This window comes from Xyrauchen texanus, chromosome 14, assembly GCF_025860055.1.
Source record: "Xyrauchen texanus isolate HMW12.3.18 chromosome 14, RBS_HiC_50CHRs, whole genome shotgun sequence".
Classification (NCBI taxonomy): domain Eukaryota; kingdom Metazoa; phylum Chordata; class Actinopteri; order Cypriniformes; family Catostomidae; genus Xyrauchen; species Xyrauchen texanus.
The window spans coordinates 21,058,650-21,079,778 of NC_068289.1; the positions used below are offsets into that span (position 1 = coordinate 21,058,650).

Consider the following 21,129-nt stretch of genomic DNA (forward strand, 5'->3'; position numbering starts at 1 on the left):
CGAAAACCAATGATTCGTTTCACGAATCGATGTGCAATTCGGAATCAAAAACCTCGGACAATGTGTGGAAGTCAGGAGTTATGCCATTTACATGTAGGCTACTTTTGATGCGTAGGTACATTTAAAATCAGTTACTTTTACATGTCAATTTCCATAAAGATATCGGTACAATAAGGATTCATTAGTTAGTTAACAACATTAGTTAACATTAACTAACGATGAACAATATTTTACAGCATTTATCTTGGCTAATATTAATTTCAACACAGTAATAGGCCTACATTGTAAATCACAAGTTGTATATATTGACATTAGTTAATGCACTACGAACATTAACTAAAAATGAACAGGTGTGTTTTTATTAACTAACATTAATAAAGATAAATAAATGCTGTAAAAAAAAAAAAAAAAAAAAAATATATATATATATATATATATATATATATATATATATATATGTATGTATATATATATGTATGTATATATATGTATATATGTATGTGTATATATATATATATATATATATATATATATATATATATATATATATATATATATATATATATATATATATATATATATATATATTGGCCTATTGTTCATAGTTAGTTCTTGATACCTAATGTATTAACTAATGTTAACGAATGTAACCTCATTGTACAGTGTCACCAAGACATCTTACGAGACTGATTATATGACACGCGTCATAGTTTATTTCTCAAAATAAAAGATAAACGTGCGCACCAAATACGGGATTTAACATTGTTGTTCCTTTTTCAGGTTTATCAGGTTGCTATACATGATATATGAATCTCTTTTTCTAAGGGTTCAAAAAAACTATAAAACAGACATATGTAATGATGGTGTATTCTGTCAGTGTTTGCCACAGTACCAAAGATGTTAAGTGTCGCTCCGAGCTAAGACTGCACCCATATTGAAATGTGCCCGAAGAGATCCACGAGGCCCAAACAATCTCTGTTCACTAGAATAAACACTAGCGGAAAAGGGTTTAACCAAAAGTGGAAATGCTTCCTTTAGGGAGGCCTATAGAAGGCCACTTCTAAATAAAGCACTATTAATGGAGAATAGTTAACGCACACTGTCCCTTGGGACAAGCTGGTTCAACTTATGATCGACAACATTGAAACATCGCATCACTTCTCGAGCAGAACAGGCCATGTTAACCAGTATTTCGAATGTAAAACGAGCCTGACCCTTGACCACATGTAGGCTAGTACCAGTTTTTTCACCGCTTTCTGTCAGCCTGTATTTTTGCTGTCTCTGTATATTTGCCAGCCAGCTCGCAATAGAAGGAAAAAACATTGGGGGAAATGGCCATGGAACGTGTTAACATTGATTGAGTCTCTCAGCACAGGTGGTTTAGCATGGACAAGTGTCACACCTTGCAAATGCAAACGAACGTAAAGCTGAATTGGAGCTGTCTGCAGGCACATGCCATTCTCTCTGAAAGATTAGCAATGTGGTTTTAGACACTTCCGGAATCCTGTAGACAACTTGAAAAATGCCATACCCCATCCCTAATTTATACTCTGATCTGTAATTTTATCCACAATTGCTCCAGTTGAGCATTCTGGCTCCCCGATCTGAAAGCCTGCAATTACTATATAATTCTTCGCAATTTTAGATGTCCTAATATGGACTGTAATTTTTGCGCAAGACAATTTCCAGCTATTTCAAGCATCAACATTGTCAAAGTTGTATGTACATAATAAATGGTAATATCAATGCATAGTTTTAGCATAACATCTTGACTCCGCGATAATTATATCCGTTTGGAGCATACGCAAAATTAGCCTGAATTGCATGTTAACTGCTGCTTTAAATTTTAAAAAATTACTCATAATTTTCCCAAAGATTACCAAGATCTCGAGTGCACAATGTCATCAGCGTAATGAGGAGTAAACATTTATGCTAATAATCAGCAATTTTTTCCATCAGCTATAAAGAGGGAAAATAAAGCAGGATTTTTCATTTCTGCTCGGAGAGCGGCTGTCAGCTCTGAGCCCGGCAAGAGAAGAAGGCACATTATGGGACCCAAAGAGCCGAACCATTCCTTGACTACTGGATACTCACGTTCTGCTATCAAGAAAGGTGATATGCATTTTATAATATAATGCTCTATTATTAGAGTAAGGTAAGAATAATTCATTTGATTTACTCATTTTGGCGGAAATGTACATTATTACTCTATTTACTTTTATTGACATTTTTATGTGAATTATAATATATTATGATAATGTGATGATTTCTGAATTACAATATACAAATAACACATTTTGTGAACAAAACATGATTTCGAAATCAGCTTGAAATAATCTTGGACAATAAAAGTAACAAAAATATAGCGAATCCTGGGCTATTATTTATGCATTTTGATTAATTTGGCGCCTTAAAGTATGTGTTTGCAGAAATATCTTATGTCTGTTGGTCCCTCGGTTGGATAGAGAAAACAAAATATAAACCATTTGCTGGTTTCAACCAGATCAACATGGTCTAACTCATTAATAAAGCGCTGTGAAATTGCGAGATAGTTTGTCTATAGAATCCAGTAGAAAATAAAGCAGCCCTTGTTCTATAATTTCACCTCTGCCTTCATCACTCCGACATTGTGCGTTTGCTCATTTTTATCCCTTTTCCCATTGACAAATCTCTCGGTATACACCTGCAAGCAATTTGCCATCCTTACTTATAACTACCGCTGCGCACCTATTTCACTCTCTTTTTTCCTTTTCTTTTTTAGCCCCATCTCACAGCAAATTTTCTTTCAGTGCGCTATCTTTTGTTAACAAAAGATTCCACGTGCGAACCAAAATTGCTCATAATTATCCCGTAGATGGGAAGCTGCATTAGAATAAGTAAGGAGGGAATGACTGTAATTATGTCTGGTTTGATGGGCCCGGCGCGTAATCAAGAGGAGAATAGAGTGAAATAACGCTGACCCTCTCTGATCCACAGCTGCATGTCGGAGAAAGAGAAATAACAACACGGGTTCTTCTTTTATGCCTTCACATAATTTATTTCTTTTTTTAGTTATGTATTATTTATTTTTTAGAAAAACAATGTAAGATTTGGTTTATATTTTATGCTTTGGTGATACTTGTTGGACAAGTGATTTTTGTAATGATTAATCAGATATCAGAATTAGCCAGATAAGTTCAACCTGTAACACATATTTAACAAGAAGTATAAACGTTATTTATCAGTTTTCTCAAAAATCGGCGAGAAATCAGAATATTTAAAATTTCTGTGAAAAATAAATAAATAGACAAACCATCAAAAACATAAAGCAAATTATTAACGACCTAAGACCCCATATACCACCACATTTATTATTATTATTATTATTTACAAACAACAACGACACATATGAAGCTGGCTAAAAAGGATTTGTTATATTGTAATTACATTAAGGGGATGTTAAGAAACATTATTAACCTATATTATTTTCACATTGGTAGTACAAAGTCATAAAACTAGTAATAAAATCAAAGAGAGAGAGAGAGAGAGAGAGAGAGAGAGAGAGAGAGAGAGAGAGAGAGAGAGAGAGAGAGAGATAGTGAGCTGGTAGATCATTGAGCGCGCGGGCCATTTCCTGCTTTGGCCAGGCCATTTTTAAAGACCACACATGAAGAGTGTCAAAATTTGTCACAATAATTACTTCACCTCCAGCACTGACATTACTGCAATCGGAACAACTTTCAACATTCAAACAACAGATGCAGGTCAAATTTATTAATTATCTAGGCTAATTAGAAGGTATGTTGTACAGCTCTATATTTTATTTAGGTAAACGCGAGGATGCTGATGGGTTAATCTCAGCCAGCGAAAAGTATTATTATTTTTTATAAATCTATAGCCTATTCGAAAATGATTGTGGCAAAAACGAATTAGCCTAATAGATATTTAAATTTTATATATATATATATATATATATATATATATATATATATATATATATATATATATATATGTATATATATATAGTTAAGACACGTTCTAACCTGTAGAATTGTTTCTTTTATATATATATATATATATATATATAAAAGAAACAATTCTACAGGTTAGAACGTGTCTTAAGGTGCTCTAAAGAACAAAAGAAAGGCCCACTGTTTACGCGATATGCCATTAAAACAAATTATTGTTGGTTGTATGCATCTATCTGCATCAGAATTTTCTTAAAATGCGCAGTTAAACCATCACCCGCAAACAAAAGGCACTTTGAACATGTAATTCTTTACCTACCTGCATTTTACCCCCCTCCCACCCCCAGCTTTTCTTCATCTACCCCTCTATGATCGGCACCTGCCCGATTATTCACTTAACTCACGGCCATCAAAAGCAGCCACACAAGAGCTGAAAAGAGCTTATTGCGGCTAAACGAAAGTGAAAAGAAAAGTGCCCTTATTGTCAGATGAATGTTACAGAAACCACCACAAGATTAATAGCTGATTCAGATTGCAATTAAATGGTACACAGATCAACGAAAAATAGAGAGAGCTAAAATAGCCAACATTTTGTAACAAAACCTGAAAATATACGCAAATTATCTATTCTACGAGCATATCAATGGCCGCGCTAACTGCGTATGCAGGTTCATATTATGAATGATTTTATTATTAATGCAATTATAATTAAACCTAATAGATGGAAATACCTTTTGGATACTTAAACGTAGTTGGCAATATATTGAGATTTATTTTTGATATATTTTTTCCAACATTTATATATATATATATATATATATATATATATATATATATATATATATATATATATATATATATATATATATATAATTTATTTGTAGCATATAACATGTGGTTTCGTGTATTGCATTAGTTCATGGTATTTAGTTTTGTCAACAGTAACCTGAGTTTCATCCAATTCTGGCGAAGCAATAAACGTTGCGATGACATTTTTTAACTTCTTTCATAAGCAGATTTTACTGTCAGAGTTTACACATGATACAAGACTCCATGAAACAAAAACAATAAATTAATGTGACCGGTAAGCTATAAAACTATTTTTCAAAGTGAAACGGAAAACAAAAAACAAACAAAAAAAAAAAAAACACATGAATTTTAATAAACACAAGCATGTTAAACTATATTATGTCCCTTTGCACAAATTATTTAGCACACAACGAAAAATACTATTCCTGTACATTAGAGCCGTCAACACTTCCCATCTAACGGTGATAATAGATGCGTTTATCTGCACTATGCTCCTCTTTGTACGGTCCAAAAACACTCGGGATTACAAATTGGGTTCAAACCAGGGGAAAGTGTTTCTACTTTATAGTGCAGCATCATAATTTAAAGAAAATTTAATTTAAATAATCATACAAACATACAAAAAAAAAAAAAAAAACATTTTAATAAGTTATATTTAAATAGACACAATGAGCCATACATCCAAAATAACTTTGTTTAAAGATTTCTTTGTTCCCTTTAAAATGGGGAAACTCATGAAACGTTCATCCTTGTTCAGGGTGTGATTTTTCACAGTTATTACACATTCACCACGCCATGGCGAAGCCTGTAGCGAAAATATGCGCCCAATATGACGCCAAAGCTTTTTGAACATATGCAGTTTGGAGCGATGTTCATGATGCTCTCATAGCCCGTAAGAAGAGCCAGCACTATTGTGCTCGGGGCAGACCGGAAATTCCAATTTTCCTATGTAAAATTACAAATGTGAAGAACAAAAAGCTTTAAATAAAATTCTTACAATTTCGTCTATTTTTACAAAACAAAATGTTGGGGAAAGGGGAGAGTAGCAGCTTTGATGTGACTTTCCCGGCAATCCCTTTAAATAAAAAAGCCATGTTTCCTCTCCGGTGCAGAAGACCCTTATTCAGTCCTCACATGCAGGCCACTTTTGAGATGTACATCTGGTCTGGGCTGCGGAGGGCCAGGGTAATTAAGGCCGCACAGTGACTGGCATGTGTCGGGTCCCTGAATTGGGCCATTGGTGGATAGAGGGTGGGGTTGATTCAACAGTCCTGTTTCACATGAGTTGTGGCTGCTGCATAGTGTCCTGGTGTGTTGTCGGATACCATGAGGTGTAACTGGGAATATAAGAGGTCGGAGTGGATGTTTTGACAGTGGCTGTGGAGTTCCAGACGGGCGCTACGGATGGAGATCCGGTAGACAGTCCGCGGCCGTTTGCCAAGGCGTTTGTGTCTATTGTTCCTCCGCCTTGCTTCATCAATTTCTTAAACTTGGAGCGTTTATTCTGAAACCAGATCTTTACCTAGAAAAAGAAACCCACGTTAAACAGTACGAGCAACACACACATATTATGTTGCCGTCTTCTGTAATCAAATCTAAACGTCTTGCTTAGGGCTCGGGCTTAAGCCCGAATTATTTTAATTTATTTATTTATTGTTTTGTTCGAAACTTTGTTATGCGTGGAACTGATGCGAGACTTCTTAAAATACGTAGTATGTCACCTAGTTTAGCGTCAGAATTAGCGATGCGGAATTCGCAAATAAATCACTTGTTTAAGTCAGTTATTTTCAATCAATTTCTCAAATGGTCTGAATCGGATCGCGATTCAATCGGAATCATTCGAACATCTCCCCTATGGCATGGATCATATAGATGATTAAAGAAGAGGCAGCCCCTGATGTGTTCAAATCCTAGAAACAGTACTTAAATAAAAGAATGTCATCGTGACCTTTGACATTGCCAAATATTCTACAAAGTTATTCCTCAAAAAGCTACATCCCTCTACTAAAGGACTAGCCTACATATAGTTTACCATGTCATACTAGTAGTCATGGGCGTAGAATATGCGGGGGATGCAGGGTCCGTCTCAATTGCAATAAAACCAAAGTTCATCCACTGCAATTTTTCCACAGGGAAAATGTGTTTACGCTGTGTCTTTCATACAGCAAATGTCTAAATGTGCAAATGCAAAAGTTGAAATTCACTGGTCAATCATGAAATTAATTCTCGACTGAGAGCCTTAAAAATATATATAATCTTGCGCTAACCGTTCTATCCCCATTACTTTTGTAATGATTGCTACGCCCCTGTTAGTAATGTAAAGTTGGTTTGAAAAGAGATATAGTTATAGAGCAGCAGATAAAAGAGCAATACAATTACAAAATAACTCTAAATCCATTTACAGTGTTTAACAGTCTAAAGTTTTGTGTAATTGCGCCATTTGCGTTTCATTACCAATTCATCGACTTTGTTGACTCATTCATAATGTCAAATTCTCTTAATACAAGCTGAGTAAACATGCCTGTGTTTGTGTGAGCCCCAGTGATGCGGCGAGCTCGGCTCTCTCGGGCAGAGCCAGATACTGAGTTTGCTGGAACCTCCTGTTCAGAGACTGCAGCTGGAGACTGGAGTAGATGGTCCGAGGTTTGCGGATCTTTTTGCCTTTCCCGTTGAAACGAACCTCTCCGCCTTCAACCACAGTGTTTTTCTCTGACTCTGGTGCTGCATGGGAGAGAGAAAGAAAAGTAACTGTCTCACAGACTGCTCATGCAGCGCAGCTCACATCACTGTGCACAAGTTTTACAGGCGGCACTTTAGGTATAATTAGCCTTAATTGCATACATTGTTTATAGCACTACGCAATAAATAATTACCAAGCCTAATAACAGCACATCTGGGCTACTCCAGCCCGACATTCTCACAGCTTACCGACAAGTATAACGACCAGCAAAGACCAAAAGACACGCCGCATTTCTTACCTGGGTCCTCCAATCTCGTCTGCGCCAGAGCCGAGTTGTTTGGGTAAGTCTGCACGGTGCTGATGTAAGGACTGGAGGAATGGCTACCGACCGAGTTGACATATGGATAAGGCAGGGATCTGGGGAAGGACGGAGCTGGGCTGTATGCGCTATCGTGCTGCGGGTGTCCGGAGGAGTGTAAACAGTGCATTGAATAATGTCCGTGGGTCATAGACGAAGGAGACATTTGCTGACTCGGTGGCCCAAATTCCATGAACACGTTCTTTCCTGAGACGGGGCTGTTTAGACTCTCTGGTATTGTAGACATGGTCATGTCTTCTGGCGCAATCTCTCTCTCTCCCCCTGGTTTTTTGTTTTCTTCTATGATCTGAGTGAAGGATGGATCCCAATTTAAGTTCAACTGATTTTTTCACTTTCCATTCATAAGAAAATGTAGTTTGTCTCGGTCAAATGTCTAGGTACGCTGCAGTGAATCCACACAAACTCGCTCAAAGGTTTGAATCGGGCAATCATGAATATTTATTCAAGGTGCTCTCTGATTGGTTCACTCCCTCCAAGAACGATGCGGATTGGTAATCCGAGGGTCGGGTCCGAGAGACCTGATCAACTCAAGAAATAAGACCAACCTGTGACTCCGTTGCGCAATGCTCATGTAGAAATGTAGAGAATGGACCGTGAACACATGGGCCGTCTATGTGGAGGGGTCACTCACTGCTAGTAGACAGACTTCAGCAAAACGTTTTCAAATACTTTCCTGCCAAACTACTAAATGTATTTATCGCACTCGGTGTAAAATGTTTGATTTGTTCGTTTCGATAACAGTGTTACAGCAGTTAACAAATTAACACAGAAACAATCATATTTCAGCACATCTATAAAATCATACAATAACATTAGTGGTATTTTTTTCATCTAATAGGCTAACAATTGTATTCTCCTAATGACATAATATTTTAAAATAATTACATTGACAACGTTGTATTATTATTATTAGAAGCCATAAATAAATATAATATATATGGCAATACATACAGAATACATATATGAAATATATGTTCATATATGTATGTATGTAATATAAAAATTACATTCTTGTGCATGAAACATATATTTCAAACTACTTAAAAATTTAAAACATGATCCCAGTAGTTGAATTTTAATATGTTTATGTGTGTTAAATTATATGATCTATCATTTGATGTTCATATATGGCCATATATCAGATGTCTTTATTATTATTATTATTACATCAAAGCCATACATTTTTCATAAACAAAATTATTCATGTAAATGTAATAACCACAAAAACAAAATGTATTCATCAAAATTACCATCATCGATCATAAAAAGGCAGATATGGTGACCAAATTTTGCATGTTCTTGATTTTTCTGTTGTACACGGCTTCGAGAAAAGAGCATTTAATACAAAACAAATATGCTTAAATAAAGGTACAAATGTGCGTCTCCAAGCAAAGATGAATTACTTTGGTGATTCATTTGATTAAAATGCTAGTCTCGAGTGCAAGAAGACACAGCTGAAGCCAGCTAAATTACCATTACACTGTTGTTTAATTTTCATTTACATAATTAACCGTGTATTTAACACTTGCAATGTTGTGCAGATTCGCATCGCTCGCACGCGCTCGAGGATCATAGAGACAGGTCCCTGTTGATATCAAGTCCTGTTATTCGGTGAATTACTTTCACACCTGAGTTTGGTTGAGGATGCGTTAGTTTCACATTGTATGATTGTAAAAAAATCCACCTGTGTTATTCTTTGAGTTGGTAGATTTGGTTATACTTTAAATGTGATTGATTCATCTACATGTGATATGCCCAGTAGTGTTGGAAAAAATTACAATACAATGTTTCCTATTAAAGAAAAAAAAATAATAAATTGGACCAGGGTAGGCAATCTATCGTCTCCGAATTGCACCACAATTCGTTGGTGTACAAAACAACATCACAGTTCAATTTAAGTTTAAGCTACAATATCTTATCTACTGAGCCGATAATAGCCTAACATTTAAAATATATATTTCTATATATTAAAATAGCGACATATTTTGTCAAATGATTGTATAGGCTATTTAATTAAATACTACAGGATAAAATAAAAAAACTAGAACAGTTAAAAATCATGTAGAATTATTTTTGATCATGGTTTATGATAAATATGATCTTGCTGGGGATTTTGGCGGCAGGTATGTGGATCTTGTGCATCTGCCATCACATTCAACATGGCCCCCACTCTCTGCTCCCAGATTTAAATATTTAAATAATGTTACTAATTTATAACCTGTCAAATCTGAAGAAAAAAACAAACAAACAAACAAACAAACAAACAAACAAAAAAACACAAACAAACAAACAAACATTTGGCGTCACATTGGGCGCATATTGTCACTACAGGCTTCGCCATGGCGCGGTGAATGTGTAATAAAATAAATCACACCCTGAACAAGGATGAACGTTTCATGAGTTTCCCCATTTTAAAGGGAACAAATCAATCTTTAAACAAAGTTATTTTGAATATATGGCTCATTGTGTCTATTTAAATATAACTTATTTAGAATGTGTGTGTTTGTATGTTTGTATGATTATTTAAATTAAATGTTCTTTAAATGATGATGCTGCACTATAAAGTAGAAACACTTTCCCCTGATTTGAACACAATTTGTAATCCCGAGGGTTTTTGGACTGTACAAAGACGAGACTTAGCCTACTCGAGGAGCGGTTTGCCACAAAGGATAACTGACGTTAACATATTGGATGTAAATGATAAGTTACTTTAATGGAACATTTCCCTATAGCCTAGGCTATTTGAAGATTATTCTAATATAGCCTATGTTAGATATAAAATGTTTGAGCACAAAAACACACAGCATTTGCTTCGATACTCGATGAAACTGCATGCTGAAAAATCTAGCCATCTTCAAGTTGCCTATGTGCCACGACATGAGGAGAAAAATAAAATGCTTATTTCAACAGAAGCACAATGAAACTAGTCATACCGTTTGTGTGCTACTCCCCAGTGAACATAGATCACACCTCCACATCCTCCTTTCATTTCTTTTTCTCTTTCTCTCTCTTTGTGCTGTTGCATTTTCCAAGTCTTCCTTTAAATGTTCACAATATCCACATGAATCACCTTACATTCCGTCAAAATAAAATAGATAAAAAAATAGGAATAGTCTTGAAACCCCAGAATATTGGAATAAAAAATGTATTGGTACCAACACGATGCCCAGATGATTTGGATAGCCGACCACATTTGACTTTGTTTGATATCCACCATCCTCAAAGGGGTCCAATTTACAGCAATTTGTATTTCAAATGACATTCGCAAACTACCACGAGATTCTTCATCACTAGCGAAAATAATGATAGTATTACAACTGATAATTATCATCACATTGAACATACAGAATATTTTACACGCTCTTTGCAGTTGCTTCGGTCACCGGTTTAACTTAAATGATGAGAAACACATACTGCCGACAAGTCTCCCTCCAACAATAATAGTTACACATATATGCTAAAATTAATTAGTTAGATATTGGATTGTTAAAAAGAAGAAGAAAAAAAGTTACATTTAAGAGTGTAGTGATTTTTTTATATTTCAAGTGAAGCAACCAAGTAATGAGCACTTACAACAAAACAACAATTAAAAGTGTTCATCAAAAATCAGCAAAAGACAGGGTTACTTTAAACTGAAATGCTATTTTGTAGGTTCATTACACCTGCACTAGAATTAAAAATGTTCTATCACCAAAAAAATAAAAATAAAAAAAATGGTTCTGCTAGGGCTAAGTGCAATTTAGTAAAATTTTCTGAAAAGTCTGTTCTTTATGTTTAATGGTAACCTACACTGCTGGTAACAACCTGCAATTGTCCCCTTAAGTATAGAAGCGTGTTGTTACTAGCCAATTAATCAGTACAGTTTTAATTTAAGGGCAAAAGTAAAATGATGGCCTCTATTAAATGAAATATTGATATCACTGCACAGTATCTCTTATAGTCATGTGGTCAGTCCCAAAAAATTATACAGCACAGTCCAACTGCCCACAGTGTCAGGATGATCCCACAGCAGCTTTCTGTTTAGACGCAACTCAAATACAAAGCAGCATGTGAGATGATGAGTTAGAGTACTTTCCATTGAAGAGGATCATCAAGAACAAGTCAAACACCTGCTATGCTGCCCTGATTTAGTGCGCCACACCAATCCAGGCCCACTCACTGTGTGTGTGTGTGTGTGTGTGTGTGTGTGTGCGTGCGCGCTTCTGATACAGACACGGCAAACTGCTTCAACTGGAGACAGCAGAGTTTATGGCCACATCCGTCCTTTCAGCAGGGTCTGATTCTGAAGGTGACTTCTGAATTTGTGTCCAGAGTAAATTTAAGGCAAAGTCCCTGATTAATTTCTGTTATTGGTGGCGCATGATTCTTTGGAAGTTTTAATTGTTTCAATATGAAGCTGTCTTACCAGCTCTCTGGTTAGTGTGACCCATGAGATGTCCTGTTGATAAAGTGTTCCTGAGAACCAGACCCCAAATCCGCACAGATGCCTAATCATTAAAAAAATTGTTAACAGATTCTGAAACAACATTAAAATAGAACTGAAAATCAAAAATCTTAAAATCAAGTTTCATGAAGTAGTAAAGAAAATAATAAATTATAAATAGATATTGTTAAATTTATAACCTAACGTTAATATGTATTTTACTGTTAGGAGAGCACAGTGCTTTTGAGTAAATATGTGTTAATGATACAGTGATTTAAATGAGTCAATAACAATGGAAGTCAATGGGGCCAATCAGTAAATGTTAAAATACTCACTGTTTCAAAAGTATTGACACAAGACGTAAACAATATGTGTTTTAACACGATTTTAGTTTGATAAACTCACACAAAAATTATTTCTTTGTAAAGTGATATCCTATGTCCAATGAAACAACGTTGTTGCCATGACAACATAACTCCATAAACCCCCAAAACACCCATAAAAAACTGTGATTTAAACAACTTTAACACTCAAATAATACATAAGATTTGACAGAAGAATTAATGTAATTGCTTTTATAAAATTACAAGTTTCACATTTCCTTTAAAAATTGGCCCCAGTGATGAGATGAAATTAGTTTTTGTGCAAGCAAATTTTATGCCACAAATGCTTTCGATTGAGCTTAACTTATATTGAACCTGGAATATTCCTTTAAGTACATTTCCAATCAATTCAGACCTATGTGCAGTTGTTGACCACGTAGAAGGAATCAGCACCCATAGGTACAATGCAGTGAATTCAATCCATTTACATTAGCTTTATGAAATATATATAGGTAAGTTATAAAGAAGGTGTAGTGCACTACATAAACCCTGTATCAAAACATATTTGTCATAGTTCAGTAAACACTTCATTTGCTCACTTCATATGAAAATATTCCCTACTTAGACCCTACATTATGGTGAAGGGCTATTTCACATTAAAGAGACAGAGCACTTATAAAATGGAATATGATCCTATTATCATATTAGTTAAACACACACATATTCACATTGAAAATGACAGCATAAAGAGAGAAAGCGCTTTAGCTTTCCTCCATCACATACCTGTATTTGGACTGAACAAATCAGAGTTTAAGTGGAGCAGTTAAAAAAGGACAGCGTTAACATTGACGTCTTAGCCAAGTGCATCTGCTCTGTGTTTGAGAATGTGGCCCAGTATTTACCCAGGAACTTCCAATTATATCTTACTTACAAAGCGACACACACCAGCTAATATGAATCCACCCCTGTTCTGCACTTCCAAGTGCAAAGGCAGAGCAGCATATTCGATCAAATGTAATGATTCAATTTCAGAATATCTGATGAACCCTCATGATAAAACAGCTGTGGTTTTCTGGGCTTCAGTTGGAGGGTTTTAAGCAGGCAGCACCTTCAATTTGCTGCTCCACTGAATTCCAATGGCCAAAGAGACACTGTGAGAGCGTTTGTTGAGACTCAGAGCAACATGTGTCTGAGAGAGCGAGAGGACACTGAGATGTAACCACAGATTACTGTGTCAATCAGTATGGAAGGGTTAAGCGTCACGTTAAAATAATGCAAACAGGTACAGAGGTATTTAGAATTTTCAAGAACTTTACACAAGAATTTTATATAACCTATTGCATTTATTTTCTCACTTAATAAGGTGTACATTTTGAGTTAGTGCCTTAAAATGAACTATGCTCTGTTTATTAGTATGCATGCTAATAAATATAAATATTGCATACACTGTACTGCCAAAAACTACACAGGAATTCACTTTATCCATTGTTACATTAAGGATCTATTTCTAAGATTCTAAATGATATAACCCATAAAAGCATTTGGAAATTGTGTATTTAATTACAATATACTTAAGCATTTATTACAATGTACTTATTATGTACATACATATGTTGCATTGTACTTACATTTAAAGTACATGCTTTTCATTACTTCTGTAGTTACACTGTAAACCTAACCTCTAACCCTAACACTACCCCCACCTTTAATCTAAACCCTAACCCTAATCTAACCCCTAACCCAAAGTAGCAGGAAATATAATTTTTGAGAATTTTGCAGAACAACAAGTAGTTACACAATAAATACATTTATTATATGTATTTTCATGTTGTTGTAGCAGTTATGGTCACACTTTATATTAAAGTATTTAACTACTATGTACTAACATTAAAATACATACAATGAAATGTTTTTAGTGTGTAACTACAAGTTGTTCTGCAAAATTCTCTCAAGATTCACATTTGCTACTACTGATCTTGAGGTACAGGTAGGGTTAGGATTAGGGTTGGGGTTAGGGATTACAGTTAGGTTTTAGGGTAAGGAATGGGTTAGGGTTAGGTTTGGGGTTAGAGGTAAGGTTAACAGTGTAAATACAAATGTAATTAAATGCAGGTACTTTAAATGTAAGTACAATGCAACAACACGTATGCGTATAATAAGTCAATTGTATCAATTGCTGAAGTATATAGTAGTTGAAGACATCTAATGTCAAGTAGAACTTTAAACAATGTTTGAATAAAACCATTTGTTCCCCCAGTCTATGTAGGCATATAATAAAAGAGGCAACAAACCCTTTAACCTGCATATAACTTTGGAAATTATCTCAGAACAGATTGCTAAAATTATATTCTGTGGAGTCTATATGGAAATTTCAAGATTTTATCTTAACACCAAGCCAGCTATCTAATCTACCCAAATGAAATACAAAAAAAGGTTTTTGAACTGTTTACTGATTTACAGATATTCATTAAATTGTTTTCATCCAGTATTAATATTTACATTGTTGAATATTTTCAGTTTCCGCTGACTCATAATGGAAGAATTCTTCAGAGCTGGCCAGCGGTTCACACCTACAGAAACACAAACAATCACTTAACATAAGTGCTATATGCAGACTTGTTAGCCTGTTGCTAGATGCTTGTAAAGCAGTATTTTAAAGTAATGTGTTACTCTGTGGATCTACAGACAAGCCAACAAATGAAAAACCCCAACAACTGTATTGTAACGATTAGAACAAATAACTGTTAATGTAAAGGTTTAATAATTGTTGATGTTTACCGAAAAAAATAAATTGTGAAATCTACCTTCTGGTTTTCTGAGCAGGCTTTATATCTAGCAAATTATTACATGGCCTTAAAAATGCCATTCCTACCTTAAAATAAGAAATCTAGAGGCAAATCATAAGTGTAGGTATGTGTCGCACGATTACCACAACATTTGGCTGCGTTTTAGCAGCGGTTTTATTGTCAATTGGATCGGATCAGCTCAGAATCTTCTGCTACCTGCTAATCTCACTCACCTGTGCCGCAGAACTGGGGCAGGTTAAGGTGAGCAGAGACCGCACACGCGACACACAGCTGTGCTGCGTGCGAGAGAGAGAGACAGGACTATGACAAACCGACAACCTCCATCATTACTACAGCAGCAGGGGTCAGAACAGTCTGCCCAGCATCCCCCCACCTGCCCCAAAATTGCCCTCCCAAAATGACCAATTACCTGAGTTAGGTGCTAGTGTGAGAAATAGAAAAATCCACCCCAATAGATGGTTACTTAATGCATCAACAACATGGAAAAGAAATGACTTTGGAATTGTCACTTGCGGTATTTTTCCTTGTTGTGTCTCAGGCTAAAGGCTCTAGACAGGCAGTCATCAAATCTTCAAACTAAGCAGTAAATTAAAATCAATGAAAGTCATACCGAGGAAAACAGAACCATTTGGACATGGATGCAGTGGAGCAGAGGCTTGTGGATGATTTTAAACAGCTGTGAGCAGGAAAAAAACAATATAGCTATATACTATTCATTTTGGTTCCTCTCTTTTGCATGTTGAAACAAGGTTTGATTACATGGCTGCAATGTACTTCACATTGTCCAATTAATGCCTCCATAAAGACAGAAAACATGCAAATTTTCTAATTAAATAATTAGGTGCGGTGGAGGGGGAAGCAAGCCTTCCGAGGGGGCTCTGTATTCTTTTCGTTTTTTGTTCCGAGTTAAGTCCCAAACAAAGCCAGGGTAGAGGTCAGCACTCCAGCACACCTGAACACGTTCCCCTCTTCCTTTGATCTCCTAAGGCAGCCCGCCATTAGTTTTAATAATAGAAAATTGTCATGTTGATACAAGTCTCTCTATCCATCCCTCTTTCTGAATAAGTTGTAGGTGGAAGCGCCATTTATTTCCAAGTTCTTTGTGCCGAAAGGCCAGGGACGGTGCTTTTGTGGCAGGGAAGAGAAAAAGGTGCTGGATGCTCTTTCCATAGTCAAGATAATTATCCCCACTGTGACCTTAATGATCCACCCTTCTCCCCCAGCGACTTTTCTGCGCACTCCAGTGCTCCTCAGCCCCTCTCCACCCGCCTCCCCCCTCCATGCCCCGTGTCAGGGAATATGAAAACCCCTATAATGAAACCATTCTGGCTGATGGAAAAAGGGCTCCTCGAGCTGCACTTGCCACAAAGACGGCTCAATTATGTGAGTAATTGTGATAATTTTCCATCCATTCATGTGTCTTTCTGAAAGGGAAGGAAAGAGAGGAGAAAACAGAGAGACACTGAAAGGGAAATTACACGCAGACAATGTCAAGTGTGAAAATTGTTACACAAAAATGACAGTAAGAAAAGTATAAGTCTATAAATAAATATGCTAATGTGGGCAGGCTGTACACATACATGATGCCATGTCACAAACAAAGACGGATGGATGGATGACCGCTAGGAGAATAACACAGAGATGAAAGTACATGTGCAGCTGTGTGAAAATTAAAGCTCTTTCGACTTCCTATTGACAAAGCTGAGCCCCTAAAAAAGCTCCCCAGTGGTTAGAGATCATTTGGAGCCCTGTGACAGGAAAAAGGATAATTACCTCTCTGAGAGAGGCAGGCAGACTGACGTGCCCTTCAGACGCGCTGCTGAATGCAGGAGCTTGATAGAAGGCAGGGAGAATAATTTTGTGCTTTACTTTTTCTTTTATTCTGCAGAACATGTTTTGTTGGCTGCAAGACTAGGCGGCGAGCGCCGCTGAGTGCATTAAACCCTGGGTGTTCACAAATATAAGGTTCCTCCATCCATCATCTCGTACCTAGAGAAGAACTTTGAAATGCATTAAAATGTCTCCACCATTCTGCCTCCAGACAGCAGAGGCACTGAGACACTGCATTAGGCTTCGGTTTCCCAGCGGGAGACAGATTAAACATTTCCTCACAATGCTAAAGGAGATTCAGGACTCTTCTTGAAGAAAAGAGCTCAGCCTGTAATTTCACCCCCTCTCTCACTATGAGGAAAATTCCTTCTGCGTCATTTCACAAATGATGTAAATGCCGAGTAATTCATATTCATAACCCGAGATTCTATTTTAATAGGTCTTCAATGAAATTTGCCTTTTACAGGGGCAAAGTGGAGAGTAAGTTTTCAAATATTTACAAGTGGAAATATATACAGACCGAAACATTCTCAATTATGTTAAACCCTCATATTTCAACAAATACAGTGACCCAGGGACCATCGCAGTGCACCACACGCTGAAATTTTCCACCACTGTCCAGTAGCTGGATGGTTTCCACACAAATGGCATCCTCAGGTGCTGTAGAAACAAGGAATCTCTTCGCTTCAACTTTTCATCTCTCTCCCGCTCTCCATCCCATAACTGCTCCCACATGTAGAGGTCCAACCCTGTGTGAGGGGGTCAACAGACATCTGGAGAAATTTCAGCAGTCTAGGCCACTGGGAGCTCAACCATTGAAATCCAAATCATTCAATGGATCTCTGGTGCTGACCATTTCATCAGTGTCATGGCAGAATCTGAATCAATGAATTCGGAATCAATAGCTTGACATTTCTTGAGCTAAACTCGGACTGTGCTTACCAAAATTCGAAGCACTGTCCCCATTGGCTGAAGCAAGAAGTGTTTTTGAACGTAAGGGCACGTGTGAGCTCTAGTTTCAGGGTGAATGGCTACAGAGTGGTGCCAAAAGCGAGTTGTTTTTAGCAAGTTAGTCCACTGGTGGCCGTCTTTGAAAAGCTCTGGAGCAGCTATTTTTCTATGTAAACAAGCAGCATACAAGTACATCTCCTATCTTCTTGAATTGGGAAAAAAGGAAATCTGCAAAACAGTTGGTTAAGATTATGATCGAAGAGCATGTTTTAAATCAGCAATAAAATCTGACAACACTGGTATCATACATTAATAATAATAATAATAATAATAATAATAATAATAATAATAATAATAATAATAATAATAATAATTCCTTACATTTATATAGCGCTTTTCTAGGCACTCAAAGCACTTTACGTAGTATAGCCGGAATCTTCTCAACCACCACCATTATGCTCCTTACCCCAAATTATGCTAAAAATGCTATTTGTATAGCTATTGTGCATGCGTGTTCTTGAGTTGTTTGACAGGGGATGTCTGTACCTGAAAGGTTATTAGCTCTTTTACCTGTAACTGTTGACCGTTGGGCATTCAAATTTATCCCATTCATATTAATAGTAGTGGCCTGTCTGCTAAATAGTCTCTGGTTGTTTTAGCTGTAAATGATGTAATACAGTGAATGATACACATTTTATGAAAGGATTAGTTCACCCAATAATGGAAATTCAGTCATTATTTACTCACCCTTGCATTGTTATAATCCTATATGCAGGGTTGGGAGGGTTACTTTTGAAATGTATTCCACTACAGATTACAGAATACATGCTATAAAATGTCATTTGTAATGTATTCCATTAGATTACTCAAGTTCAGTAATGTATTCTAAATAGTTTGGATTACTTCTTCAGCAGTGGTAGATTTTTTTCACTTGTTTTGACTATAAAAACTCTACCAGTACAGTAAGACACATGTTTTCTCTGAAAAACCTAAATATATTATGCAGTGTTGATTCTAAAACAAGAGAAATCAAATTTAACTCGTTTTAAGGATTTTTAGATATATTTACAGGAAACAATACAATAATTATTATCAAGAATATTATTTTTGCTCTAATAGCAAAGGTCTTTCTAGGAAAAAAAGAAATTATGACCTAACATGAATTTTCTTGATAAAAAAATATGATTGTGTCTGGTAACATGTGCATGTAGAAATAGCATTTTAGCTTAGCATAAAGCTGACAATTTACATAAGGTTTATTTCTATTTCTTATGCTCCAAATTACTTCAAACGTACTCTGTCTGAAAAGTTTCCCCACTGTTCAAATGGGCAGTGGTGGCTCAGCGGTTAAGGCTCTGGGTTACTGACCAGAAGGTCAGGGGTTCAAGCCCTGACACCACTGTTGGGCCCTTGAGCAAGGCCCTTGAACCTATCTGCTCCAGGGGTGCTGTATCAAGGCTGACCCTGCACTCTGACCCCAGCTTAGCTGGGATATGTGAAAAATAAATAATTTCACCATGTATATGCAGAAATGTATATATAATGTGTGACAATTGATAAATTTATTTTATTATTAAATGCACCTTGGATTGCATCATTAAATTAAACAAATGACAATAAACTGCAAAGTAATCTCTTCAGTAATCAAAAAACTTTTTGAATGTAACTGTATTCTAAGTACCAATTATTTAAATTGTAACTGTAGTGGAATACAGTTACTTATATTTTAAATACGTAATGCCATTACATGCACTCCGTTACTCCCCAACCCTGTCTATATGCCTTTCTTACTTTTTCTGAAAACAAAAGGAGGAATTGAGACAAATGTTGTGCTCAGTGATGACATACAATGACAGTTTATGGTGACTACCTCTTCTAGCTTCAAAAGGACACAAAAGTATAATTCAGAAGTCTAATAAATTATTCCATGAGACTCATGATTGTTATGAAAGCATAAAATAAGGTTTGGTGAGAAACAAACTCTGTTTTTATTGAAAATGTTCTCTAATCTCCTGTGCATGTTCATGATAGGGCACGAGAGCAAGAGATCCTGCAGAGCCCTCGCGACATTGGGCGTACAAGCGAAAAGTAATTTTATTTATTTAAAAATAGTTCCGCCACAATGATGGTGACAACAGAAAACAACACAGCTGCACACAAAACAGAGAACAGAACTTATTAAAGATGTGCGTAGAGTTTGTTGTTGAAGAATTTATGCATTTTTATGCCCAGCCTTATTTTTTTGAACGGAGAACTTGGAAATCAAACAGAAACATAGAGGAGGCTACAGGCAACCATAGTCACACCATGTCCTAACCTGACAGCAAACAGTATGTGATAAAACATGTATTTTCTATGTAATCCTAAATGTTTTTCCTAAGCAGTAGTGACGAGCGGCAGTTCATTCGATTGCTTGTTTTCTATTTTCAACATCACGCATGGAATTCCGACCACTAGTCCAAAAACTTTCAAAAAATAAGGCTGGGCATAGAAATGTATAAATTCTTCGACTACAAACTCTTCAAAGATGTTTAGTAAGTTCTGTTCTCTGTTTTGTATGCAGCTGTGTTGTGTTCTGTTGCCGCTATTGCTGTGTCACTAAATAATACATCCGAGTCTTGTGGAGTAATTTATCAGACTTCTGAATGATACTTTGAAGAGGTTGTCACCATGAACTGCCATTGTAAGACATCACTGAGCACAAAATTGTTTCATAATTTCTCCCTTTTTTTTAAGAAAAAGAAAGAAAGTCATATAGGGTTATAACAACACAAGGGTGAGTAAACAATGATTGAATTTAATTTTTTTTGGTGAACTATCCCTTTAACAACCACCACACCCACACCCTAAACCTAAGTGTCAGTGAAGTTAAAATGTAATCACACTTGCTACTGTTTATACAACAGTTTAGGTACATGGCTGATTATACTTTCTGGTTTCAACACGTGATGAGAACCTGGGTTACCCAAGCTGCTGATG

The 21,129-nt window shown here is 36.2% G+C and overlaps 1 protein-coding gene and 1 long non-coding RNA gene across 2 annotated transcripts; one reads left to right on the top strand and one right to left on the bottom strand.

Moving 5' to 3' along the window:
- The first annotated feature begins 1,589 nt into the window (after positions 1-1,589).
- LOC127655185 (uncharacterized) lies at positions 1,590-15,355 on the top strand. Its single transcript, XR_007972021.1, has 4 exons — positions 1,590-1,736; positions 1,960-2,112; positions 12,028-12,104; positions 15,080-15,355. It is a non-coding gene; the product is annotated as an uncharacterized LOC127655185 (long non-coding RNA).
- Positions 5,036-8,188, bottom strand: LOC127655184 (homeobox protein Dlx1a). The gene is made up of 3 exons (XM_052142832.1): positions 7,736-8,188; positions 7,279-7,478; positions 5,036-6,279 (listed from the first exon to the last, which is right to left on the bottom strand). Exons 1-3 carry the CDS (start codon positions 8,046-8,048, stop codon positions 6,034-6,036), a joined length of 759 nt encoding a protein of 252 aa, XP_051998792.1. The 5' UTR covers positions 8,049-8,188; the 3' UTR covers positions 5,036-6,033.
- Positions 15,356-21,129: the final 5,774 nt, after the last annotated feature.

Excerpts from the sequence above, each read along its gene's own strand:
- LOC127655184 (XM_052142832.1), bottom strand. The coding sequence starts at position 8,048 with ATGACCATGTCTACAATACCAGAGAGTCTAAACAGCCCCGTCTCAGGA. Across the intron at positions 7,479-7,735 it reads GACGAGATTGGAGGACCCAG|CACCAGAGTCAGAGAAAAAC; the intron begins GTAAGAAATGCG and ends TCTCCCATGCAG. Across the intron at positions 6,280-7,278 it reads TGGGGCTCACACAAACACAG|GTAAAGATCTGGTTTCAGAA; the intron begins GCATGTTTACTC and ends TTCTTTTTCTAG.